Raw genomic sequence first — 14092 nt, 5'->3', positions numbered from 1 at the left:
AAGATTGGGCTTTCGCCTGGCAAACACCTTTGAGGGATGAGATGGCACGGCAACGCCCTCAGGAGGGGGAATGAACCATCGTTGTCGGTCCAGTCAAGACCAGGCTGGGTTTTTTCACCCACCGCTCATCACCTGCAAATCCATGGCTGATGCACCGATGCTCCACCACAGCTCAACCTCTGCCGATGTGTGGGACCACTGCACCCCCCCTCCCCGCCGGCTAGCCTTCGTCCGCCGAAGACCGCGCCACACCCTCAATCTATTATCAGTCATATGTATGAGAGCAACCACAGTATATCGAAAGGTAACCTTATGGCAATGATTACATTTATAAAGTGGAACACATACATTGTGAGAAATAGCTTTAGCTTAGAGTGCATCTTATACTTAAGGTCTACCTCAAGCAAAAAGAAAATATTCTCTCTCTCATTTATGTCATGAACAAGAGCTGAAAAGCAGGTTTTTCTATCTCATATGGGCCCCATATTATTGTTAAATTTCAGCAAGGGATTAGCTAAAAAACTGTTACAGGTTTTTTGAGTGAAAAACTTTCAAATCTAACTATAGTATATAATTTTACTAGATCTACATTATAACAATTATATAACTTGTATAGATGTATTAAAATAATATATGCAACTTTATATCTAATTTGATAGAGATAATAATGTAGTTACTGTAACTAGGGTATAACTGGAGTATAACTAACATGTAACTTGCTAATTTTTTAAAAAACTTGCAAGCTGGTGGGATCGAGGTCTTGGGTTCGAACCCCATGCAGCGCACAAATTATGTTTCTCACACGGGATTTTTTTCTATGAACGCGCCAGCACGAATCTTGAGGTGAATTCGACGGTAAAAAATTCGAAAGAATTTACCCCCGTTTTCTGTCGACAGAAAACTAGCAAATCCGTTTCAGCAATAGCATTATGGGAATTGCTTTAACAACAATCAAACTATTCATGGGCCGCTTCTAAGATCACACTAGACCCATATACATTGAGATTGCCCTGATATATCCATCTAATGCATGGACATTTTCCTAGTCTTGGGGGGATATAATATAATAGGAGCTAGAGGGGGCATGGGTAGTGAAGTCCAGCCAGCGCAGAAGATCCTTGGGGGGATCTGGTTGCAATGGGGATGGCCAATGAGGAGTCGCCAAATTATCAGGTGAAAAAAGGTGGCCGGATTCCTCCACGTAAGGACCAAATCCATCCACAGATCGCCCCGCTCTCCTCGATCGATCATAATATGATCTCGCAATGGCCCCCCTACCTTTCCCTCATCCCCAACTTGCCCTGTCTTCTTCTTCTTCTTCTTCTTCTTGTACCTATATTATTACAAGTCATCGATCTCGCTGATCGATCAGTGATCACAAGCATTTCACAACCCTAGCTAGCTGAGCTGATCGAGCTCAAGTGACCTCACCTGCTATAGCTAACTTACTAGCTAGCTCTAGCTAGTTGTTGTTTGTAGCTCGATCGAGTTTGATTTATCCGTTCATGTCGATGGGACCAGCAGCCGGAGAAGGATGTGGCCTGTGCGGCGCCGACGGTGGCGGCTGTTGCTGCCGCCATCGCCACGATGATGATGGATTCCCCTTCGTCTTCCCGCGGAGTGCGTGCCAGGGGATCGGCGCCCCGGCGCCACCGGTGCACGAGTTCCAGTTCTTCGGCAACGACGGCGGCGGCGACGACGGCGAGAGCGTGGCCTGGCTGTTCGATGACTACCCGCCGCCGTCGCCCGTTGCTCCCGCCGCCGGGATGCATCATCGGCAGCCGCCGTACGACGGCGTCGTGGCGCCGCCGTCGCTGTTCAGGAGGAACACCGGCGCCGGCGGGCTCACGTTCGACGTCTCCCTCGGCGGACGGCCCGACCTGGACGCCGGGCTCGGCCTCGGCGGCGGCGGCGGCCGGCACGCCGAGGCCGCGGCCAGCGCCACCATCGTGAGTATCAATCCAATAATCCTGATCCGGCCGGCATGATCGGCTCGATCGAGCCGTGTCGATTATTAATTTCCATCTTATATATTATTAATTGATGAATTCTTGATTGATTCATCGATCCTCCTCGTCTTTTCTTGGCTTCTTTGTTTTTGTTATTTAGTCAAAAACAACTCTTCATTTCTGCTGCCTATATGCCGTACAACTTCAAACTATCAAAGGTCAAATAATCGATCAATATATACCAAGTTTAAATTAATTTGGAGCTTAATTAATTAATTACTGGCTTGCAGCAGCTGGTTTATAGTATTGTTTCTAGCTATATATGTGGGGGCCGTGTGTGGGATGTGATTTGCATCTTTCGATGGCGACTTAATTAATTCGATGATATATTTCATTGCATATGCATACGGATCCAGCCTCTGTCTATACTCTACGATTCCACATACGTATATGTACGGTTAAGTCAGTATATATACTTTTAGATAGTCGCGTGTGCTTTTCGAGTTCGGTAGCTATATTTTAGATTGTAAAAACAAGTCAGAGGCTAATTTTATAATCTAGAAATACTTATTTCCCCATATATAAGCGTATGTTAAATATTGATGGTGTAATCTACTTATATGTCAGGAAACATCATTGCTTGCTTTCTGGCGCTTTCTTCTACATATCAGTAGAGGAAAATGGAAAAAAAAAGATGAATTTTGATGTTGTAGTTTGCTATATTCAGCATATATACCATCAGTTATACATATGCAGATCTTGCTAAAACCAAAATAAAAATAGAACTGTAAGGAGATATTGTGCTTCTCGGTCTATTTACTTACCGTTTATTGAGAAGTAATACGAGCAAGCAAATGTATATATATATTTCTTTAGAACTGCAAGGAGATGCATATACATGTGTGATTGAAACACACGTACTGCACATTCAAACTATAAAAACAACTTGATTTCCGTAGAAGTTAAAAGGGAGACATATCCATGGGTTTCGGATTCTAAATCAATCTATGTGTAAATGAAACTTTAGTATAGTAGGAAATAGGTTTTCAAAAAAAAAAGTATAGTAGGAAATAGTATGTGTATATGCCTTTTTAACCCTTAATTACAAGTTGTTATAATTCAGTGTTAACAAAGTCACGGACTCACAGAGTGTGCCCTTACACAATTTCAGACTAATTTGTAAATGCATCGATCGTCACATTTTATGTGGTTCAATTATCTGACACAGTTAATTAATGGTGGCCGATCGATGTATGCTCCTCTAGCTTTCCAGCTATAAGCGTATGTAATAAATGAATAAAACGTGTAGGATGAAATGTGAATACGCATCATTGTAATTAATTTGATTAATGCTAGTAAAAAATCTGCAAATTTGTCTTTTTGAAATTAAAATATGCCTTATAAAATTAATGGACCCAGGCCCCTAGGGCAAAATATATTGGGGCACAAAATCATGTCCATATATACATTCTTATTTGAAAGTAGACTCTGAAACAAAATATGCCCATATAAATCAAGGGAGGTTACAACTAACTGCATTTGCTTATGCGTACATCTGGATTGTAACTTCTATGTTTTGTACATACGATGATTAATTGTATTCGAGCTTCTTAATTGTACATCTATTAACTAACTAGTTTTGCAGATGTCATATTGTGGGAGCACGTTCACTGACGCAGCGAGCTCGATGCCCAAGGAGATGGTGGCCACCATGGCCGATGTTGGGGAGAGCTTGAACCCAAACACGGTGGTTGGCGCAATGATGGAGAGGGAGGCCAAGCTGATGAGGTACAAGGAGAAGAGGAAGAAGAGGTGCTACGAGAAGCAAATCCGGTACGCGTCCAGAAAAGCCTATGCCGAGATGAGGCCCCGAGTGAGAGGTCGCTTCGCCAAAGAACCTGATCAGGAAGCTGTCGCACCGCCATCCACCTATGTCGATCCTAGTAGGCTTGAGCTTGGACAATGGTTCAGATAGATAATTACAGTGCGTATATACCACTGACTATATATGACTGATCATCATGCATCACACACACATATATATATATATATGCATTATTAGACCATACATACATATAGATATATATATATGTGCTTGCATATAACCTATATATTTAGGCATGCAATTCGGTAATATATATATATATATATATATATATATATATATATATATATATATATATATATATATCTGCTGCATCCTTACCAATGGTGTACACAGTAATTTAATTAGTGATCGATGGCCCATTCAGAAAACTTGATTGCATGCATATACATTAGCTTCCTGAATAAGAAGGTTGATCTGCATGAATATAAGAATGAGGAACATACTTTCATTATAATTTGGTGATTATATAGTTAAAATAACCTGTGATCATGGAAATGTATGATTCAAACATATATTTGTTCAAGAATCAAGAGGTTCCTTAGATGCTTTATCACTCTTTATATTCTTTAAACCAGCTAATTTTTCTTTTGCCAAAATTGAATCCTGCATGCAGTAGCTCTGATCAGCAAGCACAATTAATGGTGCTGGGATACATAGGATAATTATTTGGATTCAAGTGCTAGTCTTTCAGATTTTGTCCAAATTGACTAGGTTACAAGAAAAATCCCTAATTCAAAGTTCCACGTATCCTCTATATATACTTTCGCTAAAGATCGATAACCATGTTGGCACACCAAAATAAATGTCTAAAGAAAACAGGGTCCTTAATTAATTCTTTCATGCATACATCACACACAATATAATAGTGGAACATAAGATAAGATGATAGAGAAATATTATTGTGCATGCATGTATATATATTTGTGCCATGAGAGAGCATACATGTATCATGCACAATATCCAACTAAAAATTGGTTCCTTTTTAATAGCACACAGCCACTAAAACTTGGGAAATAAATCTAGCTAACTTCTGTTCCGTTCACCTTTCGTTATGAAATTACTTGGAAAGAAATTATTGGCCGGAAACTAGTTTCTGATATGATATTGAATGAATTTCATGTTTGACAAGTTAAAATAATTTGTAATATATATTCAACTAAGCTCTAGTTCAATTTCCATAAGAACAATCTGGCTCCATTATAACTGATCATAATGTTATCTAACCGGTGGTAGCGATCAATCGAGTTAGTTGATGGAATTATAACAACTTGTAATTAAGGCTATCTATCGGGGCAATATATCCTATGCACACGAGCTTACCGTGCACACTTCATGCACACCAACTAACAATGTCATGAAAAATTTTATAAAAAAATTGACATTTACTCCTAATAGTACTACACATATCTACAAAGTCTCGTATTGAAATTCATTATATTTTAGCCGTAACAAAAAAAAGTTAAAAATCTGACAGTTTTAAGGGTAAAAAGCTATCAGAATTTTGTCTTTTTTGCTACGGCTAAAATATAATGAATTTAAAGATAAGATTTTACATGTAGTTGTAATACTATTGGAAGTATGTGTCATATTTGTTTTAGAATTTTCTGCGATATTTGCTAGTTGGTATGTATGGAGTGTGCACGGGAAGTTTGTGTGCATAGGATATGTTCCCATTTATCAATGGTAAAGAGTATTGGCTAATCAGTTGATCCAGCAGTTTGCAGTTGGACTTTCTACCATGAAATTATAGAGAAATTCTTCTAGTCGATACTATAGAAAACACTATCATTGCCGGTTCATAATTGGCACCAGTGACAGTTTTTTAACTAGTGGTAACAAATTAAGTGGCAAAGATATTTGGGGAGTATAAAAGGAGTTATATAGAAACTGGCCATTTTGATAGTAGGATCTTAATTACGTTTGAATTTTGCAACCCCCAAAATATAAGGCCAAGTAGTATGACATGGTTTTTCATACAAAATATATATGTGTGCATGCGGGCAAATGGAGTAAAACAGGCGACCTCTATCTGTCATGCAAAGGCTCTTTACCATCTCACCAATAAGATAGATGCTTTAATTTGACCCTTCTTTTCCAAACTTATTGAAGAATATTTGGGCATCTAAATAAAATGGAAAAGGTTTCACCTATATGAAAGTTGTACATCTCTCGTGCATAGAGAGCTACAGCATTGATTTTTTTTCTTCATCCGTATTAGTATGAAAAAATTATGAATTTTCTAAGTTATAGGTTGCTATACCATTATTTTTCACCCCTGGAACACAATATTTTTTGGCTCAGCCTTGTCACTATGTGTTATAAAGGTGGCCTATATTAATGTTTGTATAATGGCAAACATTCAACTGGAACCTGGAAGTTAATTAGGATTGATAAGAAAAAAAATACCTCTTCTGATTTATGTTCTCCTATTAACTATATCTTTGTTGTCTTCTTATTTTCTCCTCCTAAAGCGGTGAAAGTATGGCACTTTAGTGAGGTCATGGATTTGCCACATGATTCCTCCAAGTGTGAATAAAAGGAACGCACTCATGGAAGTATATGTCCATGCATCTTCTATATAATCTAAAAAAAAAGAGAACATCTTACACCACTTTCTCTCACTTGACTTTGTGGAAGATGCCCGATTGAATGATCTCCATTGCCCGGGTTGGGTTCTACCATATATGTTCTCATACCTGATCTCATTCAGTAGTATATTATTTTTTCCTAGCCCATATCTGTTTCTACTAATTAATATAGAGAAAGTCTTCGATACCTTGAGAGAAATAAAAAGTAACAATAAAAGATAGATAGCACTGCATGTGAGTTGTTAATTAAAAGTCAAAAATAGTTTTTTTTATTGAAGTGTGTTAGCACATAAATTTCCAAATTAAGCAGCACCCACTTACATACACTAGAACGGGATCGCTTATCTGTGACGGGCTGAAAGCCTCATCACTATCGGGTAAGGTCCCCGTCACTGGGCAAAGGTCACTGATGTGAGAAAATATCTCAATCGGGTAAAAGCCCATCACGGATGGATGTTATCTCAATCGGGCCGAAAACAAAGCCCATCACAGATGAGTATGACCAGTCAAACCAGCGTAGTTAGGAGCCCGTCACGAATGACTAATCTCAATCGGGCACACAACTAAACCCGTCACGGATGAGTAGTCATCTCAATCGGGCATTTAGATAAAGCCCGTCACCATAGGTTTGACCCCACGTGTGGAGTCAAACTAGTCCCAGTTCGGATGACTTATCTCTAACGGGCTTGACCCTACAGCCCGTCACGAATGACATATCTCTTTCGGGTATTACTAAAATGCCTGTCAGAGATGAGTTTGGAACCAAAAAAAATATAAAATTTTATAATTTGGCTAGCCTCAGGCCTTTGCTAGCCATGCCCGCTGCAAAAATTGACAGAAGCATATATATATAGTTGTTGACAGAAAAGACGAGGCCTGGGAGATCTGCTTAACTCCAGTGTAGGTCCAAAGCTCGCCTTCGAATATATGAGCGTTGCCAGTTGATTTGATCCTGTAATCAACAAGAAATAGAGACAAAGAATTCGTGGTTAAATCTATAAATGATAGCCGATCGGCTAGGTGCCGATGACATATCATTTATCTTTGAGCCGATGTCATATATAAATCGATCGGCGGTTATAAATAGACAGTAAGGAACTAAATCTATTCGATCGGCTGTAGATATTAACGATTTATAGTTCTTATATTAATATATACTTAAATCAGGTAATTGGGATAGATCGGTCACCATGCCGAGACAGTATAAATCACTTAGACCGAAATATATATTAATAACAGGATTATATATGTTTATAGCATAGCCGATCAGATAGATCTAGCATGTATTGGCTAATACTCCGATACTACTCTATATAAAGATATCAAGACAAGTATAATATACCAAACAAAAGCTTAATATACTTAAATGCAGTAAGATCTTGACATAATGGGCGAATTTAACATGTCACTGAGGCACATAGATCGAATATGGTTAAATCAGATAAGATCGGCTGAAACTCCGATACTACCCTAATAGGCAACCAGAGTACAGGCTAGAGATTGATATTCTAAGCACGACTTAATAGATCAAACTGAACTAATGCATCATTAAGTATGAAAAGAAGAACAATATCTAGACAATCAAGCCGCTGGATGTTTCATAAAGTAGTAAATATCTTATATAATCTAAGACAACGTCGCTATTTAACCTAATCGGAACCGATGCAGCTCAACCCGAAAGCAAGAACTCGTCGAAACAAAACTAAAGCAAAATGGTGGCGATGCTCCAAAATTGTATTGAACGTGTGTGTTAAAAATTACATAGGGCTCGGGGTCTATTAATACCCGAGAATTACAAGATATGTCCATACCGAACACGACCACTATCTCTAACAAACTCTAAGATACCATAAGTCTTTGCGGCAGACTTTTGCCCAAACATATCTCTAAGGAAGTTACATAAAACATCCTAATTAATAGGTACAATTGTCTTCTCAGGACTCTATCCATGTGCGGCAATCATCTTGAAGCACCTCAATTCAACCCGATGTCATACACCAAATTATACTGTCGGAATCGGCTGCCTCGGCTTACCTAGTCCGACTTAGACCCAGCAGATCCTAATCGTAGCCGATCTGGACTTCAGCCGATTCTTACTCTGTTCTCGAATCAATCTCCGCTTCGACTCCACCTCGATCCGATGCTAATATTACCAAATTTGGTTGTTAACAATAGTCCCATTCCCAGCAACCCCATTCCCAGCATCACAGCATTCACAATCAATTCACAGCATCATAGCATTTATATTCCCAGCATCACAGCATTTATATTCCATCACAACACATGCATTCACAGCCAATTCACAACTCATTCACATTTATATTCCATCACAACACATTTATTCACATCACATATATGTCATTCACATCCATTTTTCTCTCCAAACCCGCCGACATGCATCAAAACCTGCAAAACAAAGTTATAAATTGGAAAGATTTTATATGTAATTAGAAATGCAAGTATATACAGAGACGAGCTACCTAGGACTTTACTCTAAAGAATTTAATTGTATTACAAAGAATATTTACAAAAATCAAATGTTTGTCGCATATGCATTGCAAATGTTCTGCCATTCCGATACGAGCTACCTAGGACTTCACTCTAAACATCCCTTTTGGTGACAAGAGATCATCTAGTATGAATTGTGCTATCTCCTCTCTAATGATATCGAAGTTGATTTCCAGAATCATTGAAATTTTTTCCTGCATGTTCGGCGCCATGTTAGTCTACATACTTGTAAAATTGTCGTCCTATGTGTGTATAAACAATTGAAGGACACACCTCAGGGTCGAGCAATGCCACCTTGTCTGCGAAGCTCCTCATGTTATGGCAGACATGGAACCCGCACTGGTCGCCAACTTGTTGACGTATTGGGAAGTCTTTTGTGTGACCGAGTTTGGGATGCCCATCCTTATGCCTCCCGCCACTTGCCACGTATTGGTCCCATGCCTCGTTCAAGGCAGATTCGATGGCCGACCAATCGTATATTTTTGGATTGATATTGGAGTTAAGGTAGTGTACCAAACTCCACTTCGGCGTTATTACCAGAAGAATCCAATGACGCCTGCGAAATTAATAAATTGCCAGTTACATACTACAGTTGTACGTGTCACGCATTTGAGTATAAGTATGGTACACGCTTACTGTTGATTGTAGGCACACATAATGAAGTCCTTGTCTTGATGGGCAAATAAGCAGTCCTTGATATAGTCCACCATGTTGGCTCGGTCGTTTTTTAGCGTTGTCTCATTAACGACAGCTGGATCGAGTAAAACAACATGGGGTGCTATATGATGGACATGCTTCCAGGTTAACCTACGAGCAAGACAAAAGTCAGGGTAAGCGTAATTTATGGACAGTTACTACCATATCGCGTACCCAGAAATACTTACAAGGAATAGCACTTAAGGAGGTTGGTGTCGATCGCTCGCACCCTGTAGAGGTCCCATAGATCTTTGAAGTCTACGGCGATGAAGGCAGAAGGCCCGAGGAACGGCTGACTATTATGCTGGCCCAACATGGAGGTCTCTCTATTCTTCCTCCTTGCATTGGACTTCTCCATGTAGTACCCGTGCAACTCCTTGCATGCAGGGCCCTTCTTGAATAAGGCATCGTCTCCGACCAATGGCATGCCCAATGTGAATTCGGCCGGAGGCTTTTGAGCTATTGGCGCCTTGTCAAGATCAAGCTTCTTTGGGGCTAATGGCACCTTTCCTTTTCCTCTCCCCATTCCAGCAGCTTTTCTGCGTGTGTCAAGCTTGGGTGGAGAAGATTTCGCCCTCTTGCTCCTTTTGGCAGGAGGGGGGAGGTGCGGCCTGCTGTCGACCTCCATACCGTCGACCCCAAAATTTGTATCATACTGTAATTGGAGATCTTCATATCTTTCTTCAACGGCAGGAGGGAGAGATACAACAGTTGGATGGGGACGCATCGGCGGTGGACGAGAACTTGGCGCTAGCCTTGGAGTTATATTGATCTCAATGTTGTGCTTGGGCCATTGAATAAAGGTCGCACGTGCAGCCCCAAGGGTCAGAATCTCGTCATTAGGTGGGTGCGGGATAGTGTAGCCAACCCAATCGGGCTTCACTAAGTCCACCTAAACTTTGGCATTGCCGGCTAGCAGCTGCGCTCCATGCACTTGGGTCTCCGGGGTAGGCTTGAACGCTTGACCCTCTGCGACAGGAATTGCAGATCCTGGTGTCACCCTAATGACTAGGGTACACGATGTGGGTTCCTGCGATAGATTCATAAGTGTCCTTAGAATATGTTGCAATGTATTGTGGTGCTAATACAATATATGCCTTTTTAAGTTGTTTTTACCGTTATGTGGTCCACCGCAGCGGGGCCTTTAGGCTATTCTGCCGGAGCCTCAGTTGATGTGCAGCTGCTACGCCTCTGCGTGGGGCTCACTTGTACTATGGGACCGGGAGTGGCATCGGTCGACCTATCCCTGATGCGTGCCTCCACCTGAGCCTCCATACCTAAGAGCTCGGCAGTGAGCTCTTCTCTAAGCTCTTCTTTAAGCTCCACCCGAAGTTGGTCCTTAAGGCGTGCAGTTTTCTACGCCTTTGAAAGCTTGTGCTTCTTGTACTGCCACGCGTATTGGTGAAACCCAAACTTCCATGGAACATTGGAGCCAATGCCCCTTGTTCGTCCACGGTGTTCTTCGTTTCCAAACGCTTTCGTGAGGATGCCATCCTCGCGTCTTTGTGAGCAGACCTCTTGGGAGGCATGTCTCTCTGCATTCAGTTCGACCTGGGGTACGGTTAGGATGCGTTAGATGAAGAATAAGATACGACATAATGAAACTTATTCTATGTGTTCAACTTACGATTTTCTAGTACACCGCTTGATCTTCGGGATTTGGGAACAAAAGAGTTCCGTCACTATTCTTCTTCACCCTTGCCCTTGCGCAGTTCCATGCCCGCTGGACCAGGATATCAGTACGCACTTACGGGGTGTTAGATTCCGCTGCAGCTTCATCCTCCTTGTCCCATTCTTCCTATTTCCCCGTGTAAGCTCCGGTGCCAAACCGGTGCGGGTGAAGGTTCCTTACCTGCAGATCCTGGTAGGCCTGGCTTTTTGCCCGAGACTCTTTCGTTGATTTGGTGGCATGGAGCTCATCCCACACGGTTCATGTGATGAATGGGTATTTCCCAAATGGTTCTGGCTGGGCTGGGTTGAGGACGTACTCCGTGACCAACGTTGTCTTGAAATTTTTCCAACAATTCCCCATCTTGCGGATAGCCTGCCGCTTGAGTCCTACCTTGGCCTCTAAAGGGTATTGGAAGCTTTCCTTGAACTGCCTCCAGGCCTCTTCTTTTTCTTCTTGAGGGACCAGATAGATGTGGTCCTTCAGAATAGTGAAGTTCCGCCTCCCTAGGACTCCGCATATCGTAGGGAACTTTTTGACAGCTTTCGTTGGAGCCGTCGGATATCCAATATCGTCCACCTCTGTTATAGTGTAGGCTTCCTTAGGAATCTAATTCTGGGTCCTAGGATTCCGGCTCGAAGTAGTCCTAGTAGTAGTCGTCGACATTGGTTCGCCTTGCTGCGACATGTCCTATGTGACTGTTGCACGGGAAGTATTTTTTAAAAAGAAAATTGCATCTACACACATTCTCTGATGGTTTGATATACCTCTATCTCCTACCTGCGTTCGCCTCGTCAAAGGAACACGAGCATCCATGCTCAACAAGGCTGAAACAGCTGGGAACTCGACCTCGACATCAGTATCCCACTCCAACTTGCTATCAATGTCACTACCATTAGATAGTGGCAACGGTAGCAAGTTCTAGTGGGATACGGATGTCGAGGTCAAGATCCCGTCTGCTCCGGCCTTGAGGAACATGGATGCTACATGTCTGCTGACGAGGCGGACGCAGATACAACACACAGGCAACCAAAACCCTTCCTATCCTTAGATTGCATCCAAGATCCCTAACGTTATCGTCAGCAAACACCTAGATTGTGTCCAAGATCATTTCATTAGGGAACCCTTTCCCATAGATACAACAACCAGCTTTGGATACTGAATTTATGGGAATGGGGTTCCCTAAAGAAATTACCTTGAAAGCAATCTAGAATATTGGTAACGATAATAGATTTCTAGCCGTCTTATTTGAACGAAATGTTCTGTTTACCAATTTGTCTTGGTCGGTACCGTGCAGGCAGTAACCCGACCAAACTAGATTTGGCAACCGGAACACTTTGTATTCTCCTAAATGCCATAATTTCACTAACATCATTTAATAACAGTTCTATGCATATCCATCCCATTTCCCTCAAAATCACTCAAAACAGCCGATAGTACACAAGTCATGACATATAATAAGTTTGGCCTCAGTTTTGTTCATGTTGTTTCCTAAAAAAAACAACAAGTGTAGATGGTCTGTTCTTGTTGAAAAAACCCAAAAAGAACAAGTGTAGATGGTCTGTTGTTATGCGTTAAAACCCCACATTTAAACCTAAACAAGAACCAGAGTGAGGCTGGCCCAAAAATGCATCCATTTTTGCAAAACATCCCTTACTGCCACTCCTCCCAAAAAAATGAACAAGAGTAGATGGTCTGTTCTTATTGACAAAACCCAAAAATCACAAGTGTATAGGGTCTGTTCTTATGCATTAAAAACCCACATTTAAACCTAAACAAGAACAAGAGTGAGGCCGGCCCAAAAATGCATCAATTTTTGCAAAACATCCAATACTGCCACTCCTCCCAAAAAAAAATGAACAAGTGTCGATGGTCTGTTCTTATTGACAAAAACCCAAAAATCACAAGTGTATACGGTCTGTTCTTATGCATTAAAAACCCACATTTAAACATAAACAAGAACAAGAGTGAGGCCGGCCCAAAAATGCATTCATTTTGCAAAACATCCCATACTACCACTCCCCCCCCCCCCCTAAAAAAATGAACAAATGTCTGTTCTTATTGAAAAAACCCAAAAATCAGAAGTGTATAGGGTCTGTTCTTGAGCAATCATCATTGGCCATTCATCACAAATACATCCATCATAGCCCACAGCATCCCAACATGGCATTTCCCCCAAAAATCACAAATTAATTCCATCACAGCCCACTGCATCCCAACATGGCATTTTCCCCAAAAATCACAAATTAATTCCATCACAGCCCGCTGCATCCCAACATGGCATTTCCCCCCAAAAAATCACAAATTATTTCCATCACAGCCCACTGCATCCCAACATGGCATCACAGCCCACTGCATCCCAATATCTACACACATGGCATTTCAAAGGAGAAGAGGGAGGACATGCGTACCAGGGAGAAGAAGAGGCGACGTCGGTGTTGACGACGGCGGCTGGGCTCGGGGTCGACGTGGCCTCTGGATCTTGTAGGCGGCGGTGTGCAGACTTGGTGGAGAGGAAGCCGGCGGACTTGGAGAGGACTTGGCATCGATCTTGAGGACTTGGCAGAGAGGAAGCCGGCGGCGGCGGACTTGGAGCGGAGGCCGGTGGCGGCGGTCTTGGGCATGGAGGACGTGTACTTGGAGAGGAGGCCGGCGGCGGCGGTCTTGGGCGTGGAGGAGGCGCTAGCGGTCAGGGAGGCCGGATCCATGAGGGCTCATGGACGACAAGGAAGGAGGAGGCCGCGGTCGGTGAATTGGGAGGGCGACGGCGGCGTCGAGGAGGAGAAGGCGGCAG

At 42.0% G+C, this 14092-nt stretch overlaps 1 protein-coding gene across 1 annotated transcript; it reads left to right on the top strand.

Annotated features, from left to right (window-relative positions):
- Positions 1-1358: 1358 nt before the first annotated feature.
- Positions 1359-4005, top strand: LOC127780646 (transcription factor GHD7). The gene is made up of 2 exons (XM_052307581.1): positions 1359-1949; positions 3595-4005. The coding sequence occupies exons 1-2, from the start codon at positions 1506-1508 to the stop codon at positions 3922-3924; spliced, it is 774 nt and encodes a 257-aa protein (XP_052163541.1). The 5' UTR covers positions 1359-1505; the 3' UTR covers positions 3925-4005.
- Positions 4006-14092: the final 10087 nt, after the last annotated feature.

The sequence above is a fragment of the Oryza glaberrima genome, chromosome 7, assembly GCF_000147395.1.
Source record: "Oryza glaberrima chromosome 7, OglaRS2, whole genome shotgun sequence".
NCBI classification, from domain to species: Eukaryota; Viridiplantae; Streptophyta; class Magnoliopsida; order Poales; family Poaceae; genus Oryza; species Oryza glaberrima.
This window is presented reverse-complemented; position numbering and strand designations above follow the sequence as displayed.